Raw genomic sequence first — 23,739 nt, forward strand, 5'->3', positions numbered from 1 at the left:
TTCTCATGGATGATTTATATGGGTTAAGGGAAAGTTTAGGCAATTGGAAGGGTGCGATAGCCTCTTCCCCCCCCCCCCCCGTTTCAATAATTGAAAAGAAGGAAATATATGGTATTTTGACTGTAAATAAGGGAAAGAAACAGGGGGGTGGGTGTGAAGAAATTTAACTATGTTGTAAAATATATACATTCCTGATTTCAGAAGAAAAATAAATATTGTGTATTGTAAGCTTCCCTGACAAGATATTCCGGAGTGGTGAGGAAGAAGGTGACAAAAAACAAACAAATGTTTGATACGATAATCTTCAGAACCAACCAGTTTCTTTTATCTAAACATATAAAAATATATATTTATTGTCATGCATTTTCGAGACGATTGATAAAAAAAAAGGTGCTTTCACACAAAGCGCTGGTTGTGAATGCGCAGTGCACTGATAACTGCTTTTTGAATTAAATTGAAATTCAGGGGGTGAGGTAATTTTTTTCTGATTCTAACCCCTGCGGGGCCTAATCTGACCTAAAGTAATCAAGAAACAACCCCATCCTCTTATTTTCAATTTATTTCTAATTAAGAGGGAAGGTTCGGGGGTTACAAATAATTAAATTACCAAAAAACTTTATAGCAAACTTTTACTGAGGGCAAATTGGTATTTCTATCAATTTTGGACTGAACCAAGCTATTAGGTCCAAATCAAGAATTATTAATGGATAAATGAGTATTATACCTGAAAGATGCTCCCAGTAAATATCCTTTGGAGGTGGGGCAAACCAAACTTTCCATTTATCTGGCTTCATACTTGCACTGATAATATAAGATAATTTATTCAAACACAGTTTTAGGTCCTAAGATATTCATTTAAAAACAAGGATGACAACATCCATAAAAGCGAAGCACTGAAACAGTGGGACAAACGGACATTAGTAATAATTACATATAGTGTCAGAACTGAATAATCAGAATATAAATGTATAAGAGTCGATCAAAATTGTAAGTAAATTTGTTGAAAAACTGCTTTATACATGATTATGTTTATGGACATACTTACATTTTTAGGACTTGATTATAGAGTTGCTTCGCTAATAACATTATACTTTGTTGTCCCAGGAATCAATATACCAAAAATCAGATCAATCGGATGATTAGTTTACATAAAAATTTGTTGTTAAAAAAGTAAAAAAAAATCAACATGTTTAAAATGGACGTAAGGACATTTTGGTAATGATTATAGAGTTGCTACGCTTTCTAAATCGTATCTAATTACTAAAGGAATCACCATGCAAAATTTGAAATCGATAGGACAATTCTAACATGCCTAAATTAACGAAAAAAGCTATCCGTTACGGTATCAGTAAGATATTTTTGTCTAGACACAGACAAACACAGAGACATCCTACCTCTTGATTAGTTAAACAATATGTAGGGATAAATATACCTACATATTTATTAGCAAAAGAGGAAATGAAAATAAATAAAAATCTTATGTGAAGAGGGTTTTATGTGAAACCTCTGAAGATAGAATTTAGTTTTTCATCAATAAATCTTACATGTGGTAGACTGGAGCACCGAAACCCCCCCCCCCCCCGCTTAGTTTTGACAAAAATCAAAAATAAGGGGGGGGGGGGTAGTTTTTTAATGTCTGGAAAACGGCAAGGAGGAAAAAAGCAAGGCAAGGCAAAGACTTAACCCCCTCCTTAATTTTGAAGCTCCAGACTGTCCCCATGAAAACACTTCTGATATATTCTCCTTAAGACTATCTGTTCAGGGATACATCCAGGGATGGCAAAATAAAAACCACGTGGTTTTAATCAAGTGGTTTAAACCAAAAAAAAAAGCTAAAAAAACCAAAAAAAACCAAGGTGGGATAGTTTAAATGTTTTTTTTAATACAAAGGCCTATCTTTCCAGTTATATCCTTATAATAAAGTAACAGGATGTTTGTATGTGTGTTTGTGTGTTTGTATGTTTGTACCAAAGGATCTCGCTAACCGCTGAACCGATTGGGTTCTCCTTAACAGGGTAGCTTCTCATAGGTCCCGGGAAGGTTTATAACTATTTTCTTTGGGGGTGGGACACCCCCAACCCCCCCTCCGAAAAATTTTTAAAAAAACTTTTTAACTAAATTTAAAAATGAGGGGGGGGGGGGGCAACCCCCCCCAAAAAAAAAAATGTTCGCCCCCCCCAAAAAAAAAAATTAACTTACTTTTTTAACTTTTTCTTACAAAATATAAAATAAAAAATTCAATTATTAAATTCGACCCTCTCCTCCTCAAGTGCCCCTAGAGGCCTCTAGGGGCCTAGCCGCTAGTCTTTTCATAATGTAAAAAATACAGTCAAAAACATAAATACCTAATTCAAAATTCTTTTAATAGTTTAAATCTTTATACTGAAGGGGTAGTTTCACGAAATGCATTTGAACTTAATTTAGTGAACCGCATATTTTTTCTTAGTTAATGGGGTAAACTACATTTAAATAGCATATATTTGAAATAAATTCAATTTTCTACCACGTAGTTTTAAAATATCAAGACCTGAAAATTGTCTTTTTGTGATATATGCAATTTAAAAAGACGATTTTCAAGTCTTGATATTTCAAAAACTATGTGGTAGAAAATTGAAATTTTTTCAAATATATGCTATATAAATGTAGTTTAACCATTTAACCAGGATAAAATATGCGGTTCACTAAATTAAGTTCAAATGCATTTCATGAAACTACCCCTTTATACTAAATTAGAATACTTTAATTTGGATATTATTTAAAAAAAACAAAAATGTTATTAAAAAAAACAAAAAAACCTGGTTTTTATTAATAAAAACCAATAAAAACCGGTTTAAACCAAATAAACCACACTGGTTTGATCTTTTTAAAAAAAACCTGGTTTTTTTCCCATCTCTGGATACATCAATTACTAAAATCAGTCAATAAATAAGGAAATTATGCCCCAAAACATGAATATCCCTGTTATAAGGTTTCCCCTCTGGTATACTGGATTTACTTGATTTACCTCACTCAACTTTCTGGCGTGTTGTACAGTGAAAAAACTACCCCCCCCCTTATTTTTGATTTTCTTCAAAATTAAGGGGGGGGTTAAGTCTTTGCCTTGCCTTGCTTTTTTCCTCCTTGCCGTTTTCCAGACATATATCCGGCCGGATATCCGGCCATTTTTAATATCCGGCCGGATACCGGATATTGAAACTATCCGGCCGGATATCCGGCTCTATAATTTTTTATACTTTACACCAAAAATCTCTGCTTTTTAAAATCTTAAATGGCTATAATTTTCTTATTATTGAAGCTAGAAGAACATTTTTTCTGAATAAGTTTAACTTTATGTAAATTTATATAAGATTTCTGAAGAAATTTTTTTTACTACTTTAATATCTGGTAATTTGGCCGGTTATCCGGCCGGATATCCGGTAATTTGGCCGGATAACCGGATATTTGCCGGATATCCGGCCGGTTACCGGATATCCGGCATTTGAAATCAGCCGGATATCCGGTATCCGGTATACGGCCAAAAAAGTATCCGGCCCAACCCTATAAAAAACTACCCCCCCCTTATTTTTGATTTTTGTCAAAACTAAGCAGGGGGGGGGGGGGTTTCGGTGCTGCGGTCTTCACATGTAAGCAAGCACCAATAAATCAATAGAAGGCATACCATCAAACCCTTTGCTAAAGTCAAAGAAACATAAATTGCTTGTTTTTTTTAATTTACCAACTCTTTTATTACCTACCTTAAAGTAGACAGTGGTTGATTATCAGTGAAGTTAATTAAGAAATTCTTCTTGTGATCGTCATAGATGAGTTTGGCATTGTTGATAGAGGTCAGGGTTATAAAAGCCATTCCTAAAACAACAAGTTCGTTTGTGCTTTCCCTAAAACTGCTTGTCAAGCAGTATTAAACCGTCCGCCATTGATTTAAAAATTTGGATTTCTGTGGATCCTTCACCTGCGGTGTCCTAGCCTTGTGGGGCTACCTAATACCCATTATAACCCATATAAGGAAGGGGTTATTTGCTCAACAAGGAACTTTGAGGAAAACGCCATAAGGATCATTAAATTCAAAATCTTAGGACAATTGTAAAGCATCCCCAAAAAGGGAAAACTCAATCAGTTTGTGAGATCTTAAAGAAAGAACCAAAAAACAGCTTCATATAGTGGGATATGAATTGAAATTCAAATATATAAAAGTAACCGGATCTTTGTGTGTCTGTCTGTCTGTTTGTACCAAAAGATCTCGCTAACCGCTGAACCGATAATGGTTCTCTTTTACAATGTAGCTTCTCATAGGTCCTAGGAAGGTTTAAAACTATTTTAGGGATAGGGTTTCTCTACCCTATCAAGAGAAATCGCCCCAAGAAAAAATATATAAAAAAAGTACCGCTAGGCGGCACCACTGTATGACTTACTGAACGCTAATAGCGAACAAACTAACTACACATAAATACAGAATAACAGAAGTAAAATAGAACACATTTTGCGTGCTAATAATACCTAAAGGAGAATGTAAAGAGTTTTCCCTCTGTCGAACAAAATCAGCCTAAAAGTAAAAAAAATAATAATAATGTCTTGAAATATCTCATAAATGGGTTTAAGAATGAGCATTCGTCCTGGTAATGGACTGAAAATTTTTTCTAAAGCTGTATGCCGAGCCCATTACCCATTGACTCTAAGAGACGAACTAATTACACATAGTAATTTATTTAACAAAAGCGCCCTCTAGGAACACTAGGAAGTAAGTGGGTGAATGGATAAGTCGTTTTGATTTGAAAAAGAAAAAGAAAAAAAAATTAGGTTGGGTAGAATTATTTTTCTCCAGGAGCACGTTCTTTTTGGAGGATTGAGGTATTCTCCCCTAAATTAGATAAAGAAATCTTCCTGGACCACTAAGAAGCTTCACTATAAAGGAGGACCATATCAGTCCAAAAACCTGAGGGTAGTTATTCAGCTATTCAGTTATTATGAGACAAAAAACATAAAAACGTCTAAATTTAAATTTTCTAACCTGAAGTTCTTTAAGTTTGTCTCTGTAATATTCCTCTACATTTACTTTGTTACTGCAGGGGGCACAGAAACATTGACATAACCTACAAATATAATATAGCAATTTAAGTAAAAGATTAGAGGGAACATGAGCTATATGTAGCTCTGCCAAAAGGGTGGGAGCCCTGTCCTGATATTTTATTGGGGTCTTTGAAATCAGCTAATAGCGTCGGAAATATAAACACAACCAAGTACAGAACAGAAAGTAATTTGAAAACAACTTAGTCCAGGATTATACAATATACATCCATACTAAATACATCTATAATACAAAGTAGCTTGATGTCTGTCCGTCTGTCTGTCCCTTAAGATCTCGGTAACCAATGAACCAATTGGATTCTACTCTTCAGGGTATATACCTATTGGTCCTTTGGTGGTTTTAAGCTATTTTCTTGGGGGGTGGGACACCCCCAACCCCCCTAAAAACAAAAAAAATCCCCCCCATTTTTTTTTTTTATTTTTTTTTTTTTTTGTAAGAAATATTCTTGGTCCTTTAGATTTCCTTTGTAGAAGATTTCCTTTGTAGAAGATTTCCTTTGTGGAATATTTCCTTTGTAGAAGATTTCCTTTGTGGAATATTTCCTTTGTAGAAGATTTCCTTTGTGGAATATTTCCTTTGTAGAAGATTTCCTTGGTCCTTCTTATTATTTTTTTTTTACAAATTTCACCTTACACTTTTTTTACCATCTCTTGGGGCAAAGCCCCTAGAGGCTAGGGGCGAAGCCGCTAGTTTCTTACATAGCATTAGCCTCTAATATTGTAACAAGAAACAAATTATAGAAAAATAGGGGGGGGGGGGGAATTAACATAAAACTTTAGTGTTTTACCTTAAAAAAACGAATATTGTAAAAAAAATCGACTAAAATTCAAACGAATAGCGATAAATGTTCTTTATTCTACTAGCGGCTAAAATCAGAATTGGGGAGTATTTTTTTTTCAGGAATGTTTGAGAGGTTGGAGATATCATCCCCCAAAATAGGTTTAAACCTTCCCTGGACCTATATGTATCTTAACTGTAAGGAGGAAAAACCATATCGGTTTAGCAGTTGGCGAGATCCTTTACTAAACACACACACAGAAAGACAGTCACATATACTTCCTGTTACTTTTACATACGGACAATAAAACCAAGTGTTAGAAAATTTGTACTATTATGAATTGCTTAGAAAGGAAACAGTCTTTAATAAAATTTCTATGAAAGCGTAATTTTCATAATTATAAAACATATTAAAACCTTTTACATATAATATCTATGGATAATTTTCATACAATTTAATTTAATAATGTTAAAAGACGCAATTTATACAAATATATTGAAAAGCAATTACTTTTGTTCAAATTAGACATAATTGTTGGTAAACATGCGAATAACAAGGATGACAACATCCATAAAATAAGCTCTGAAACGGTGGGACTAACGAATATTAATGCTTGTAGAGTAACTTACTAAAAAGAACATTAATTTGTAATAAGATACAAAATTGAACATAAATTCGTTGCAAAACTGCTTGAATACATGATGCTTATAAAATTGTACTTTGTTGTTTTTGGAAATCAGTATTCAGTATTACAAATCAGATAAAATATAAAAAATTGTTGCCAAAAAAGTTAAAAAATCATCATGTTTAAATTGACGTAGAGATATTATGGTAACGAATATAGAAATGCTACGCTTTTTAAATCGTCCCTAACTACTAGAGGAATCACAAGGCCAAGTTTAAAATCTATAGGACAATTGTAACATGTCAAAATTAACGAAAAGAGCTATCCATTATGGACAGACGGACCAGTCATAATTTTAGAACAGCTCTGCCTTTAAAAAGCATGACCATTTTATATTTTTGTTTGAAAATATAGAAATTGGAAAATTAATAAAGGGTAGAAAAGCCTTACTACGTTCTTAATTCTTATTTAGGTTCACGTTTTATCTAATTAAAGATAATTAGATATTAAATTTGTATAGCATTATAAAAAACTAAAAAATCAATAATGCATTTATAAACATTAAAATGAAAAAAGTAAATGTTTCCTATTAGTACTGCAATATTTTAGACATGGAAACGGATATTTTTGAAAACAAATACTTTGGCTCAAATTATTCCAAACTCGCCACACGTTATGATAAAAAATCGGTGAAAGTTTTCAGCAAAAACAGTTATTCAAAAATATAGTTTTGCGTTAATACTTAATATAATCAATAAGTAGATGTGCTATAAAATAATTTTTAAAAGCAAATCTTTTCTATAACCAGAGTCTATCCGTCCGTCTGTCCGTACGCCACAGTTGGCTCATTTCGTTAATTTTGACATAATAGAATTGTCCTATCAATTTCAAACTTGATACCTGTTATAAATAGATACTTTTTAGAAAACATATTAACTCTATAATCGTTAGCAAAAAGACAGTTTAAAATATGCTAATTTCTAACGTGTTTGATGACAATTTTTGCTAAGATATGATTATCCTATTGATCTGATTTTTAGCACAATGATTCCTAGGACAACAAGATAAAATATGTAAAGGGAATCACATCTCCAAGCAAGTCTAAATTTGTATGTTCTTAAACAGACTCGAGTATTATGTAATTTTGCAAGTCTATATAAAAAAAAATTTATTTTGATTTTAGAGCTTCGCTTTTGAGGATGTTTCCATCCTTGTTTTTTCTTGAATTACTGGTTAATATTAAAAAGTAAAAGCTTTTTTTCATTACCATTTATCAATAATTTGAATAAACTACAAATTACCCAAATTTGCGTCAAAGTAATAGAGGTCCAGATTCAGAATATGATGATAGGTCTTAGTTTGTTGATTTCGAAAACCTTTTACCTTATTCGTTAGCTCAAAAACTTTTTTGTACTTTTATTGAATTTTAATTGGTTGATTCCAACCTGGAAGTGTTTGCCCAATGATTATAATCTACAGAAGGGGTTATTTTCATGATTGGGGATTTATATAAATTTAACTCTATTGTCTTATTCCTTAAGATTAGGGTTGGGCCGGATAGCCGGCCTGATATCCGGCAATTTTAAATATCCGGCCAGTTACCGGATATTATAACTATCCAGATACCGGATATCCAGCATTGGAAATCAGCAGGATATCCGGTATCCGGCCAAAAGGTATCCAACCCTACTTAAGATCCAAGTACAACTGGACGTGCACTCTAAAGTTTGATTTCTTCAAGACAAACACTACTTGTAGATTATTGTCCGATGTCAAATGGTTTTGACTTTTGGAAGTTATTGAAAAAAAGGGCCTAACTTCGTATCTTGTACTTGAAAAAAATTCTTACATCAAAATTATATGTTTTTTATGACAGCATGCTTTCTTGATATGTAAATATAGTGAAGAAAAATTTTTTTAAGCCGCACATAACCTTAAAATTTAAGCCCGTTTGGATGTTTTGATTTTTTAAAAAGAGTGATTACCATGTGATATTTTGATCAAGTTTACCTAGACTTTTTTGATTTTCAAAATTGTAAAAAGTTGATTTCTATGAGGTTTACAAGTGGCTAAGGCGCAGTGCCGAGCCCTAATATAAAATTTCAATTTTTATCCGGAATCCCATTTCAAAAATCAGTTATTTACATAATTAATCTTATATAATTGATTTCGATTCTTGGAACAATTATGCATAATATTAAAAGCATTTAACTACATCGTCAAGCCAAACACGTTCTTCGCCAAGTATCTTGCATTTAACGCAATTTAAAAACTATAACTATGTCTATACTGAGTGAAATCATCAAACATCATTTTAAAGTCTAAAATACATGAATAAAGTAGATTCTTCCTGTGATATAAAGGGATAAGACAATGGCCTATAAATTGATGTAAATCCCCAACGATTTTACACAAAATTACCCTTTTTGTAGATTACAATTAGTTGTTGAAACGTTTTGTATTAGTCCTCAAAGTTGTTAAGCCAACGAATAAGAAAAATTTCTTTTAAAACTTTGGGGACTAGTGTAAAAACCTCCCAATGTCCTCTCCCTCCCTGAAATTCCTCTATATAAACTTTTGCTAAAATTACGTAAAAACATGATTAGAGGTATTGTAGAAACAACCCTTTAATTAGAGCAATCAATAATAAATATTGTGTTTTTATACTCTTTTTATATATGGCTGTGTAGTTATTCATTTCTCATCAATAAGTAAAAGCGTAATTTTAATTGAAAATTGTCTGCCTAGTACTTGGAAGTTGGAATAATATAAATAACAATTTATTTCTTAATTTATAAAAGTATGTTCTCTTCTTCATATAATCTTAATAGAAGCTAAGCCCCTAGAACCTTTTGAGGCACTTGAGGGAAAGTAGGAGGGCGGGCCCGGGGGTGGGGCTGTTTTCCTCTTTAAAGTTTGTTTCAAAGAGAAAAAGTAAAACAAAATTGGAGAGGGGTGTGGAATATTTTCTAGGGACAAATTTACTTGGGAGACAACAAGAAAAAAATAATTTCAAATCCATTGTCCCATCCCTTTAAATTGCCTTTAAGTAGGATATATTATTACTTGGATGTTACACCAGATATTTACATTTTCTCTAATAAAGTGAAACTCGCAGCGGGATTACATAACAATAACCCCTCATCCACCATATCTTCCCTATCCCCTCCCCTTCTACTAGATTTGCAAACTGACCAAAAAATGAGGTCCATGTTAGCAACCTAAATTAAAGGCAACTTTTCCCCTGTCATAAATCCATTACCTGGAGGCACATTTAGGATACATAGTCAAAACTTTTCCATGTTTTTCTCTTTTTCTTATACTGTACTCTAGGCCTGATTCCACGTCCTAAAAATATTTCACTTGTGTTTTTTTACAAGCAATTTTACCCCACTTTTCCCTACCTGGTTGAGATATGGCCTTCAAACTTTAATGTTCTAGTACATGTCCCCAATAGTATCTGTATCAATTTTTAACTCTGTATCTCAACTTTGAAGCGTTTTGCAGCCATTCTTGGAAAGGGTAGAAGATTTAAGCAAAAGAAAAATGCGCTAAAACATTTTAGATGTTGACACCTAAGTTTTGAATTTTTGATTTTATTGTTCTTTTTACCTAAATGAAAACTGAAATATCTTTTTCAGTTTTACTAACCAAAAAGAGTTAGGTAACCTAACATCAGTTTGCCAACAAACAATATTTTATAAAGTTTGTTATACATAATGAAAAAAAGGGTTTGAATAAATAAAAAAGATTTCTTATCTCTCTTACATATCTGATTACTTAATCCTTCAGAGAGGACAAAAAGTACGTAAAGTTACGCAATGAGTGGTGTTACAAAGTATAGATGCTTTTTAGAGACCATCATTAAGCTTCCATTTATGTACCAGTTTTAAAAAAATTAAATACTAATTATGCATGACGGCCAAAATTTTAGAGGGATTAGAATGTATACTAGAAGATACTGGTGCTATTCCTCAAAGTTCCTATCGAGCACTGAACCTCTCACCCCATTATTTTTATATAAATTGAAGATAAGTAGGGGGAGTCGTAGGGGTATTTTTTCCTATCCCATTTAACGGATCCTTAACCTTCGAGACCTTCACCCTTAGGGGCTTCTTGATACCAAATGTAAACTAACCTACTTGAGGGTGGGAGGTTCTATGCTCGATTGGGAACTTTTAGGGAAATTGCCAAAGATTTTTTCTAGGAAATAATTGTACATGTAATAACCTGCATTTCTTGATATATTTGTGTAAGTCTTGCCACGTCATAAGCAACTTTTATATCATGAATTTCTATCCTAAAAAATAAGTAACATTTTATTAATAATTCTTATAAATGGAGGTTGTCTGTCTGTCCCTTAAAATCTCTCTAACCACATGGACAATTTACGTCCCAGTACGGCCCAGTTTACATCTATTTAAAAAAAAACTGTGACAACCTTTCACATATAATAATTTGCTTATTCGGCAAACCATTCCTTATACAAATCGATATATTTATAAATACTTGCATCAGATTTTCATGACCAATAAATGAGGTCCGTAACAAACATAAATTAACAACAAATTTCCCCTGCCAATATATCCACGTATTCTTTATCCATTCTTATACATTGATTATCAAAATTATGTAATTATTTCTATTAAAAACATAAGCAAATAAGGTTAAACAATGATACGGAAATTAAAGTAAAAGGATAGATGGAGCATTAGCTACATGTAACTCTTCCCACAAGGTCAAGTCCATGTCCCGATTTTGTATTGGGTCTTTGAAATCAGAGCTGGATCTTTAAATGTGTAGCCGTAGCCGTTGCCGCTGCCAGAGGTACCTAATAGCTATCTTTAAATCAAATTGGCTACGCGTGGCCAACCCTTTCAATCTTTAAATCACAACCACTTTTTCAATTTTCAGTAAAAATATAAAAAAAATAATAATAATAATACGTTAAAACTTCAAACATTTAAAAATCTACGTTTTATTGGCAGCACTGGCGGTGGAGACGGCAACGGCTACACATTTAAAGATTCAGCTCAACTAATCGCGTCGGAAATCTACACACTTCAAAAGAATCGAATGCAATTTGCTAGCAGATGAAAAGGGTCTCCACCACTTGGGCAAGATAGTTGTCTGGATTATACATCTATACTTTTACATTGATTAATGGTATGGAAAAAGATAACAATAAAGATTACCAAAACAAACATAAAGATGGATTAGTAAAAGATTAACATTATATTATCAAAGTATTTTTCCTAAAAACAATGTCAGTATGTCTTTTTATGTTAAGTTGGTAGGCTGAATATTATTATAGCTATATATTGTATTTATTGTATAGACGTTTAAGAGGTGGTAGTACAATTCTTTTCTTACTAATCTCACCAAAAAACAAAACAAAAATAGATGCAGCATGCATGGTAAATTTGTAAGACTTTAACAAAAAAAATCTGGATTACCCTGAATCTTCCTTACCTATACGCAGAAAGATACATATCTCATCGCAAGGATGTCCAACGGTGGGGGAAGGTAAAGGTGTTTTACCCCCAAATAAGCCTCAGTGAAGTAAGAAGTTCCTCAGTGCACATATATACAGGAATATTTACTACAATAATGTCTTCTCTATACTTACCCAGGATATGCCTCAGTTAAATGTCTGTTAAAAAAATTCCTGAGTGCAAATGTGTACAGGAATATTCTCTACAATAATGTCTGCTCTATTCTTACCCCGGGTATGCAACAGCGAAATGTCTGTTCTTTAGTTCCTGAGTGCACATGTGTTCAGGGATATTTTCTACAATAATGTCTGCTCTATTCTTACTATGGATATGTCTCAGTGAAATGTCAGTTCATAAGTTCCTCAGTGCACATGTGGACAGGAATATTTTCTACAATAATGTCTGCTTATTCTAACCCCGAATACTTCAGTGAAATGTCTGTTCAGAAGTTCCTCAGTGCACATGTGTACAGAAATATTTATTACAAAAATGTCTGCTCTATTCTTACCCAGGATATGCCTCAGTGAAATGTCTGTTCATAAGTTCCTCAGTGCACATGTGTACAGAAATATTTTCTACAATAATGTCTGCTCTGTCCTTACCCCGGATACAGAAATATTTATTACAAAAATGTCTGCTCTATTCTTACCCAGGATATGCCTCAGTGAAATGTCTGTTCAGAAGTTCCTCAGTGCACATATGTACAGGAATATTTTCTATGCACAGCGTACGGGTCAACTCAAGGTCCGGGTCTCGGAACTGAAACATTAATATTGTTAAAACTATTATTCAATGTGTCAAGTACTTAAATAAATGAATACTTGTTGTGGAAAAATACGTTAAAAAATACGTTAGTCTCAATTTGAGACTCTCAAATAATATCAATTGCCCAACTCGGGAAGAAAACGCAAAAAATGGTTGGTAGACGGCAGAGGCGGTGCTTCTACTGACATTTAATCACCGTTTCACATAGTACATCACTAAAGTAAGTTCTATGGCAAATCTCAATGCGGTGTCTCTTTCTTTAGAAGTCGAAGTCCTTTACATAAAGGGAAGTATCCACTCCCCTTAAATTTGCTAGGGTGGTGTATACACCACTCTTTCTACACGCCTCTATATTTACCTTTAATTCTGCAGAAAATTTTCGCATCAGGTAGATAGCAATTGGAAACAATACAAATGCTGAAATTAAAAGACAAGAATAAAAAATTGCAATGAAAAGAGTTTAACATAAAAAAGAAATTTTTTGACCTTATTGTTTATAATGTTATTGTATTGTTAAAAAAGGGGGGAGGCAGATGTGCCACTTTTTGAAACCAAAAGTAAAACGCGCATGATCCTAGCCCATAAAAGAGTTACGGCTCTAAAATTTTGCACATCAGTTTCTTTTATGGAGAACAGTATGAAACTGTGAAGAAACGGCGGCGGAACCGCCGCTCCCGCCGAATTTTTTTTTTGCCTGTTCTCGACATAATAGACAATTTTCAAACATTTGAGATAAATTTTTTTTTTCACTTGACACGTGAAAATAAAGGGGAAATTTTTATGAGAAAAAAGTTTATCTCAGATGATGTAGAACTGTCTAAATTGGCGAAAAAAGGCATAAATTTTTCAGCGGGGGCAGCTGTTTCGCCGCCGTTCCTTCACAGTTCCATATTGTTCTCGACAAAAGCAACCGCTGTGCTGAATTTTAGAGCTGTAACTCTTTTATGGGCTGAGATCATGTGCGTTTTACTTTTGGTTTCAAAAAGTGGCACATCCTCCTACCCACTTTATTTTATTGATTAAATTCAGTACCATTTCTCATACACTAAGAGTAGATTTTTGCATCATTTTAGAAGATCTAATAAAAAGTTTTTTTTTATGGAGTTTCTTACATACATATGTTTCAAGGCAAATACAAAGCAGTAGGTATAAAACAAGGATGAAAACATGCATAAGTAGAAGCCAATAAAACACATTTCCTCCATATCGTTACAGATGGTAATTAAATTCTGAATATTATTTATATTACCAATAGAAATATGAACCCATAGATAAGGTGACTCAGGATTTAGATTGCTGAGTGTTGTGTGTCCAAAATCTGTCATGTTTCCTTGCAGAGCACCTAAAAATTTAATAAATAAACAAGGATGACAACATGGGAATAAGAAGAAGAAAAGAGGACTATCCACGAACCAGAGCAAGTGATTCTAAGCATCTTCTAGCAATGACCCATAGTATATTTTTAGTGAATATACTAGGTTTATGTTTATTATTTGCTTTATTAACTAAAAAGTTAGGTTTCACCATGGTTTTATATGAAAAAAAACTTTTAAATGTAAATAAATTTTTAAAGCAATATCATCAAATGCTTTGTTGAGTTCAAAGAACAAAATAAAATAACACTGCAGAAAAGCATCAAATGTTGTAAATTGCAAATGTACATTAATTAAACTGTTTACAAGTTACCAACCCTTTTTCTAAATATACATTTTTAATCACAACAATATACTTTTGTGTCAAAGCTTTTAAACGACAGTTTGAACTCATCAAAACATTCGATGATATTGCACCAAACAATGCTTAACATTTCAAAGATTTTTTCATATAAAACCATGGTGAAACCTAACTTTTTAGTCGATAAAGCAAATATTAAACATAAACCTAGTATATATACTAAAAAAATACTATGGGTCAATGCTGGAAGATGCTTAGAATCACTTGCTCTGGTTCGTGGATAGTCCTCTTTAAAAGCATTTGTTAAAATTATGATTCATGAAACTGTTTTCATGTATTTTCATAATTTTGTTGCATCAATTTAATGTTCTGTCTTATCCTTTTAGATCCCTGGATAAAAAACAATACCTTGAAAGTTAAGTGGTAGCACCACACCAATGGATAGAACTGTGGTTATGAAAATATAACCAATAACATATCTCTGAAACCTAAAATTAAAACTATATCATTTACTAACGGCTACGTCTCTGGAGACCTCTAGGGGAACTAAGGTTGTGGAGAAGTCAACAACCACTTATATTCAATGTTGGTTTTAAAAAGGAAAATTGCCATTTCTCAATGAATTTCCACTAAATTAGTGAGATCATTCGGTAAAGATAGACACCCTGTTACTTATATAACAGTATACATAAGCTAAAACTGTTATTTAGATAGTATGACTATGAAGAGCAGATTTCAAATATTATGATTCAATATTATAGAGTAGATAGTTTTTTTTTGTTTCTCCTTTAAGCTCTCGCTAGCCACTGAACCAATTAAGTTCTCTATTTTGGGCGAAGCTTCACATAGATCCCAATAAAGTTTAATGCTATTTCACTTTAAAATTCAAACTATTATTCTCCTTTCCTCCACAGAAAGTCCTTAGTTGCAATAGGCACACACACTATTTAGATTTAAATCTAAATAAAACTAGAATTATTTTAGCATTTTGATATTTACAACAAAACATGAAAACTCGAGAAATTATTTCCTGAAATTTACAAGCTAAAAAAATTATTTATGACAACAAACAATTCTTAGAGACCCCTGTTTTGGAGTGCCATAGGGCCATACAAATGATGAAAAAGCAAGATCTTTTTGATTGGCAGAAGAAGTAAATGTATGTGCATATTTTTTTAATTGGCATAAAAATTAAAAATATTAAAACCTTAAATATTGCACTGCATCATCTCCCGCCATTATTCTTAGTTGTTGGTCTGTTAACTTGAAAACCTAAAAAACCATGTATAGCATTTTCCACGACTGTTAAAATAAAAATCATAAAATTAATACCAGTTTTGTATACCTGGGCCTTCAGCATCTTATGGCTAACCAATCAGATTTTAATCAAATAATTTTTTATTTCATTATCCGAGGAAAGCAATAAATAACTTAGAATATTTTTTTCTCTCTCCAAATGTATTAAATATTTAGTTGGAATAGCAATACATTGGCACCATACCTTTCACTAGTTTGTGAATAACCAATATCATTTATGCCCAAAAACCTGCGGGAATAGCTACAAGGATCTGTCCTAAAATGTCTGCTACTTACCCTACTTGAACTTTAACTAACTTTATAACAAAGATATTTACATAAAATACTTTTTATAGCGTTCTCCATACACAAGAAAGGTAAAAAAATAAGTGGTCCACTAATGGTACAAGGGGTTTAACCTACTAAAAGTTTCAGAGTTGTATAAAAATGCCCAAATATGAGAACACAATGTCAACACTGAAAAGAAAACTGGTTTCTATGATAATCAACTCATTCCTAATCTGGGAAAGAAATTCAGACAAAGATAAATCTGGAGGACTGAGGTGGCTGTGCTTGATACTGTGGATGGTTGCCAGGAAACATATTCAATTTTTAACATAATAAGTAAAGTAATATGGTATGAGGGGGAAATCTATGAAAAGTAAAAGTTTTTATATTGTATGGTATAATGTTAACTTTATTAAATAGCAAGAGTTAATGGAAAATAAGCATAAATTCCTTCAAAGACAGATATGATCATGGTACAAACTCACTATTTTATGTTTTTTTCTTGCTATTTTGGACAATCTTACTTCTTATTGTCTAAAATATACATTGTTTAGACACACCCAGTGCATTGTTTACTAACATCTCCATACCCTCCTTCCTTTAGATGTCCTGGAATATACAACACCAGTCAAAAAACAATATGTAATAAACAAATTTAGAATAACAGCAGTAGCCTATTTCTTCACATTTATGTTCATTCATGAGCATAACCATGGTTATGGAAAGATAGAAATCATCAGGATTACATTTGTAGTAATTGGATCATTATCGAGCACTAATATGATTGTGCTACACAACATCTCTTTACCAAAGGTAACAATAAATACTTTAGTATGATTAGAATTGTTTGGATGCATAACAGCAAATCGGATCTACAAATCATATTTTGATAGCAGTCCAAGATAAATATGATATACCAATCATGTGAAAACAAAGCAGTAATCAAGGGGGGGGGGGAAGTTCTGACACATTTGCGTAAACGGTGATTATTGGCTTTATCTTTGGACTGAGAGGATAGGTTATTAGGGATAAAATCATTCTTATATGATGAATTTCCCCCAGATTTAAGATTTTTTGGATAGGCCTCCAGGTTCCGGAGCTCCAGGCCTCCAGGTGGTCTCTGGACAGGTAAAAAAATAAAAAAATCTTATTTGAACAGTTAGAGGTAAGTTTATAAAACAACATAAGCTTCTTCTTATATATTATTTATATATTTGAAGAAAAAATTACAATCGGCCTCCAGGTTCAGGTGCTGCAGGCCTCCAGGTGGCCTCTGGACAGGTATAAAATCCAAATTTCTTATTTGAACAGTTAGAGGTAAGTTTATATAACAACATAAGCTTCTTTATATATATTATTCATATATTTGAAGAAAAAATTACATTCGGCCTCCAGGTTCAGGTGCTGCAGGCCTCCAGGTGGCCTCTGGACAGGTATAAAATCCAAATTTCTTATTTGAACAGTTAGAGGTAAGTTTATAAAACAACATAAGCTTCTTTTACTATATTATTTACATATTTGAAGAAAAAATTACAATCGGCCTCCAGGTTCAGGTGCTGCAGGCCTCCAGGTGGCCTCTGGACAGGTATAAAATCCAAATTTCTTATTTGAACAGTTAGAGGTAAGTTTATAAAACAACATAAGCTTCTTTATATATATTATTCATATATTTGAAGAAAAAATTACATTCGGCCTCCAGGTTCAGGTGCTGCAGGCCTCCAGGTGGCCTCTGGACAGGTATAAAATCCAAATTTCTTATTTGAACAGTTAGAGGTAAGTTTATAAAACAACATAAGCTTCTTTTACTATAATATTTACATATTTGAAGAAAAAATTACAATCGGCCTCCAGGTTCAGGTTCTGCAGGCCCCCAGGTGGCCTCTTGACAGGTAAAAAATATAAATTTCTTATTTGAACAGTTAGAGGTAAGTTTATAAAACAACATAAGCTTCTTTTTATATATTATTTATATATTTGAGGAAAAATTTACAATCGGCCTCCAGGTTCAGGTGCTGCAGGCCTCTAGTTGGCCTCTGGACAGGTAAAAAATCAAAATTTCTTATGTAAACAGTTAGAGGTAAGTTTATAAAACAACATAAGCTTCTTTTAATATATTTTTTATATATTAGAAGAAAAAATTACAATCGGCCTCCAGGTTCAGGTGCTGCAGGCCTCCAAGTGGTCTCTGGACAGCTAAAAAAATCAAAAAAAATCTTATTTGAACAGTTAAAGGTCAAGTTTACATAAAAAACAAAATGAGCTTATTTTTAGATGCTTTATAGATATTTGAAGAATAATTTACAATAAGCCTCCAGGTTTAGGTGATGCAGGCCTCCAGGTGTACTCTGGACAGGTAAAATATCAATATTTCTTATTTCAACAGATGGCGGTAAACTTATAAAAAAAATTAGCTTATTTATATATTTGAAGACAATATTACAAATGGCCTCCAAAATAATATTATATTAAGTATAATATTAAATTACAATTGGCCTCCAGGCTCAGGAGCTTCGGGCTTTGAACAAGTAAAAATAAAAAAAAGATAATGTCATTAACTCCTACAATTTAAACCTTTGAAGTCTCAATGTGTAGGACCTAATAATATTATATGTTGGCGTTATCCTCTTAAAATTTTTTTTCCAATTTTGAAAATTTTGCTATCCCCCGACTAAACTATAAAACCTGGCAGCGGCACTTTTTTACAACTAGGTTTGGTTAGATTATAGGCTAGGGGGCTGAGTACCCATGGCTAGGCAGGTCAGAAGGCCGAGAGCCGCGGCCAGGTTCTATTGTACTCAAAATTTTAAATTGAAGAAAAATAAATCCTAAGAGGATAATACCTAAATGTTTAATTTCAGATAATCTAGGATGGGGTGCAAATTTTTGTTTACATAATTTTCATATAAACATTTACTGGCAGTTTAGACTACTTAACAAGATCTGAAATAATGGACACATCGTTAATAGATTCACCTTCTAGGCAAGTAGTTTTTAATATATAAGAAGAAGCTTATGTTGTTTTATAAACTTACCTCTAACTGTTCAAATAAGAAATTTTGATCTTTTACCTGTCCAGAGGCCACCTGGAGGCCTGCAGCACCTGAACCTGGAGGCCGATTGTAATTTTTTCTTCAAATATATAAATAATAAATAAAAAGAAGATTATGTTGTTTTATAAACTTACCTCTAACTGTTCAAATAAGAAATTTGGATTTTATACCTGTCCAGAGGCCACCTGTAGGCCTGCAACAACTGAACCTGGACGCCGATTGTAATTTTTTCTTCTAATATATAAATGATATATTAAAATACGCTTATGTTGTTTTATAAACTTACCTCTAACTGTTTAAATAAGAAATTTTGATTTTTTACCTGTCCAGAGGCCACCTGGAGGCCTGCAGCACCTAAACCTGGAGGCCGAATGTAATTTTTTTTTCAAATATATTAATAATATATATTAAGAAGCTTATGTTGTTTTATAAACTTACCTCTAACTGTTCAAATAAGAAATTTTGATTTTTTACCTGTCCAGACGCCACCTGGAGACCTGCAGCACCTGAACCTGGAGGCCGATTGTAATTTTTTCTATAAATATGTAAATAATATAGTAAAAGAAGCTTATGTTGTTTTATAAACTTACCTCTAACTGTTCAAATAAGAAATTTCGATTTTATACCTGACCAGAGGCCACCTGGAGGCCGAATGTAATTTTTTCTTCAAATATATGAATAATATATATAAAGAAGCTTATGTTGTTTTATAACTTACCTCCAACTGTTCAAATAAGAAATTTGGATTTTATACCTGTCCAGAGGCCACCTGGAGGCCTGCAGCACCTGAACCTGGAGGCCGAATGTAATTTTTTCTTCAAATATATAAATAATATATAAAAAGAAGTTTATGTTGTTTTATAAACTTACCTCTAACTGTTCAAATAAGAAATTTGGATTTTATACCTGTCCAGAGGCCACCTGGAGGCCTGCAGCACCTGAACCTGGAGGCTGAATGTAAGTTTTTCTTCAAATATATTAATAATATATATAAAGAAGCTTATGTTGTTTTATAAACTTACCTCTAACTGTTCAAATAAGAAATTTTGATTTTTTACCTGTCCAGAGGCCACCTAGAGGCCTGCAGCACCTGAACCTGGGGGCCGATTGTAATTTTTTCTTTAAATATGTAAATAATATAGTAAAAGAAGCTTATGTTGTTTTATAACTTACCTCCAACTGTTCAAATAAGAAATTTGGATATTATACCTGTCCAGAGGCCACCTGGAGGCCTGCAGCACCTGAACCTGGAGGCCGAATGTAATTTTTTCTTCAAATATATGAATAATATATATAAAGAAGCTTATGTTGTTTCATAAACTTACCTCTAACTGTTCAAATAAGAAATTTGGATTTTATAACTGACCAGAGGCCACCTGGAGGCCTGCAGCACCTGAACCTGGAGGCCGAATGTAATTTTTTCTTCAAATATATGAATAATATATATAAAGAAGCTTATGTTGTTTTATAAACTTACCTCTAACTGTTCAAATAAGAAATTTGGATTTTATACCTGTCCAGAGGCCACCTGGAGGCCTGCAGCACCTGAACCTGGAGGCCGATTGTAATTTTTTCTTCAAATATATAAATAATATATAAGAAGAAGCTTATGTTGTTTTATAAACTTACCTCTAACTGTTCAAATAAGATTTTTTTATTTTTTTACCTGTCCAGAGACCACCTGGAGGCCTGGAGCTCCGGAACCTGGAGGCCTATCCAAAAAATCTTAAATCTGGGGGAAATTCATCATATAAAAATGATTTTATCCCTAATAACCTATCCTCTCAGTCCAAAGATAAAGCCAATAATCACCGTTTACGCAATTGTGTCAAAACTTCCCCCCCCCCCCTTATTTAATACTTTTTTCCAATTTTGAACTACTGAAAAAAACTGAAATATTTACACTTGGTGAGCTAAATATTAGTAAGGTTGTTTTGCTCTAAAATTGTTAGGACTAGGCAATTTAAAACTTGAATTTTTTAGCAGAGTAATACTCTTACTGACCTTAAATCCCTTTCTTGTAATTGTAAGTAATGGAGTTAATTAAAAGGAAACCTTTACGCTTTATATTTAAACTAGTGGCTTCATCTCTAGTCTCTAGGAGAGTGCTGTGGAAGTAAGGAAAATAGCCTGAAACCACCCTAAGACATTTATGAAAATTATTTAATAAGTACAACCCATTCACGATAACTTTAGCTTCAGACAAAAAATAACCTTATTACTTTATATAATAGGATAATAGTCATTTATAATGAATCTTCTCAAGATTAGTTTTATTTTAACAGATTAGAGAGGTGATTTTTCCTGACCAATACGAAATCTCCTGGGGAGGAATGATAGGAGTATTGTGGAATACAGTTTCATTCAATATTGGAACTCCTCTACTAATAGTTCCACTCATCAGAGGTATATTAGGGGGCAGAGGTACATCCACTCATCAGAGGTATATTAGGGGGCAGAGGTACATCAAAAGTCACAAATGTCACTATGCTAGTTTGCCTGTATGAACATTTCTTACTAATGCTAGGGATGACAACTTTTATAAAAAGCAAAGTAAAAAAATGGTTGAATAATAAACTTTTAGAGCAAATGTTGAGTATTTATAAAAAAAAGAAAGAGAAAGAACAGAAAATCATGAAACCTTTATATAACATTACAAAGATATAATACTTAGGATTGCCAGACTAAGTAAGTTGCATGATTGATGCTCTTTAGAGAAGAGTTTCTAAACCAAAATTGGCATTCTACCTTAAAAAGAAGCCATGAAAATCACATTTCCTACACAGCATTACAGACAGACAAGGTTAATAACAGTGTAGCTTTACTACTAAAAAATTCTAGGCATTATGGACTCTGGCATAGCTAACAATAACTTTCTTGTTCTGTCAGTTGTTGTTCTCTCCTTTACATCTTGGGTTGAATACTTGGTAAATATCTTTTTAGTGTTATCAATTGATAAGATTTTCTTTATTTGAAAGATCCATTTGCAAAGAAACATATTAATAAAATGACATTTAAGACACATCTGCTGGAATTGTACATATGGCTGCATGGTTTCAACTACAAGTGTAAAAGCTTGTCAGAGAGGAAGGAGATCACTGTTAAAGAAGCTGATGATATTCTAGCAAGGAATTTATCAACAAATAAATTAATTTATCTAACATAGGACCCAACCTGAAAAGGGAAAGGGGTGTAAGCATGAACAATTTATGGTTTGTTTTAAAAATTAAATTAATTAAAAATTGCTTTTACTGTTTTTAAAGTTGGGATCCCACCTTTTTGAGACAGACTTTCTCCTTTCATACTTTTCATTCTTAAATAGCTCCATTTAAGTTTTAACTAAATCTAACCTGACACTATACACTAGTCTATACTTACATTTACAATAACCACATTTTTTTTTTTTTAAATATAATGTTGAATATGAAAAATCCTAGTTTTACAACTTTGAAAGATGGACTACGGCTGCTTGTATTTGTTTTCTTTACAGCAGTCATTATTTGTATCATTCTCAGCGCTTTTCTGGCCATTAAAGGTAGGTATATTTTTCAAATGAGCCCACAAGCAAAAAAAAATGTTTATATACCAGTTGCAGAAAAGGATTGAAAAAAGTAGATTTGAATAACACATTTGCTATTGGTTTTAATGCAAACAAAAAAATGATCAGCTTAACATTAATTTTTAAGATTTCTCATTAGGACAGATTTTACTACTCAATCCAAAAAATCTCTTTGATTTAGGATCAGAACTATATGCTTTGGGTCCAGTGATTACTGCCATTGATGCAGCCATCATAGCATTTGCTTGGGTTTGTGTGGCTGAAATGATCTATGGTAATCTTGAACAGGTTTGTTGATCTACTCATTTAGGTTGTTATTTTTTCTTCATTTTTTTGTACATTGTACCTACATTTTATTTTTTAAATTTTTATTTCATTTTTAGATTGGAGAACATTTAGATGAACAATCAATGGTTCAAGAAAGTGTGGGATTAATGTTCAGGTTATATTAAAGTTTACAATTAGCCTTAATCTTTATTTTCAAATGTGAAATATATTGGTTGTAAGATACACATGGAAAAACAACATCATTTGGATATGATATCCATTTATAGATATTACATATTAACCAGAACTTTTTATATTTTATCAAAAAATTCTTCACAAATATAAAAGCTGGAGTAAAATATAAGATATATGGAATGACATTTTAAAATGTGTATGTCTACTGTAGGTACAAAAGACAGGCCAGAAAGCTAAGAGAACATGGTAAGTTTAATGGATTTGGTTTCTTTGAAGTGGACAGCTCAACCATCACTTCTATGGCTGGTGTCACAGCTACTTATATTATTATTCTTATGCAGTAATTGTGTTCTTTTTTAAAGTTATTCTTTTACTTTTGTTTATATTGAATGTAAGTTTTTACAAATGTTTCATTAAACTATCTTCTATTATTTTCTTAAGTAATTCAAATATAAACAGTGAATTATTTCTTGCTTATATTGCACTGCGCATTATATAAATAAATACCCCCCCCCCCCCCCTCCACTAATTGATCTTTTAATCAGAATTGAAATTTCGAGCTTGCAGAGTTCATTTTGAAATCAAAAAAATATACCTTGACAAGCCAAGTCCAAAAGCTGTCATCCTCATCTAAAAAAAGCAAAAATGGCAATTTTTCTGAAAG

At 32.6% G+C, this 23,739-nt stretch overlaps 2 protein-coding genes across 3 annotated transcripts in view; one reads left to right on the plus strand and one right to left on the minus strand.

Annotated features, from left to right (window-relative positions):
- Positions 1-23,739, minus strand: part of LOC145324544 (mechanosensitive cation channel TMEM63B-like) — a 126,412-nt gene that overhangs the window by 89,526 nt on the left and 13,147 nt on the right. Inside the window, exons 8-20 of the mRNA XM_080167128.1 lie at positions 23,671-23,705; positions 15,628-15,692; positions 14,829-14,908; positions 13,996-14,088; positions 13,105-13,163; positions 12,631-12,740; positions 10,717-10,786; positions 9,749-9,834; positions 5,006-5,087; positions 4,495-4,540; positions 3,735-3,846; positions 725-801; positions 235-328 (exon numbers count right to left, since the gene is read on the minus strand). Of these exons, the coding sequence (XP_080023254.1) occupies positions 235-328; positions 725-801; positions 3,735-3,846; positions 4,495-4,540; positions 5,006-5,087; positions 9,749-9,834; positions 10,717-10,786; positions 12,631-12,740; positions 13,105-13,163; positions 13,996-14,088; positions 14,829-14,908; positions 15,628-15,692; positions 23,671-23,705 (1,009 nt within the window). The remainder of the gene's footprint in view (positions 1-234; positions 329-724; positions 802-3,734; positions 3,847-4,494; positions 4,541-5,005; positions 5,088-9,748; positions 9,835-10,716; positions 10,787-12,630; positions 12,741-13,104; positions 13,164-13,995; positions 14,089-14,828; positions 14,909-15,627; positions 15,693-23,670; positions 23,706-23,739) is intronic.
- Positions 15,776-23,496, plus strand: LOC145324315 (uncharacterized). 2 transcript variants are annotated; one of them, XM_080166933.1, is made up of 7 exons: positions 15,776-16,817; positions 21,340-21,460; positions 21,896-21,981; positions 22,074-22,589; positions 22,795-22,901; positions 22,997-23,055; positions 23,287-23,496. In XM_080166933.1, exons 4-7 carry the CDS (start codon positions 22,469-22,471, stop codon positions 23,417-23,419), a joined length of 420 nt encoding a protein of 139 aa, XP_080023059.1. In that variant the 5' UTR covers positions 15,776-16,817; positions 21,340-21,460; positions 21,896-21,981; positions 22,074-22,468; the 3' UTR covers positions 23,420-23,496. The 2 variants fall into 2 exon arrangements, with proteins under 2 accessions (XP_080023059.1, XP_080023058.1); XM_080166932.1 differs by lacking the exons at positions 22,795-22,901; positions 22,997-23,055; positions 23,287-23,496 and having other exon boundaries at positions 22,074-22,426.

Source organism: Acartia tonsa, chromosome 7, assembly GCF_053477335.1.
Source record: "Acartia tonsa isolate MP-2025a chromosome 7, ASM5347733v1, whole genome shotgun sequence".
In the NCBI taxonomy this organism is placed as follows: Eukaryota; Metazoa; Arthropoda; class Copepoda; order Calanoida; family Acartiidae; genus Acartia; species Acartia tonsa.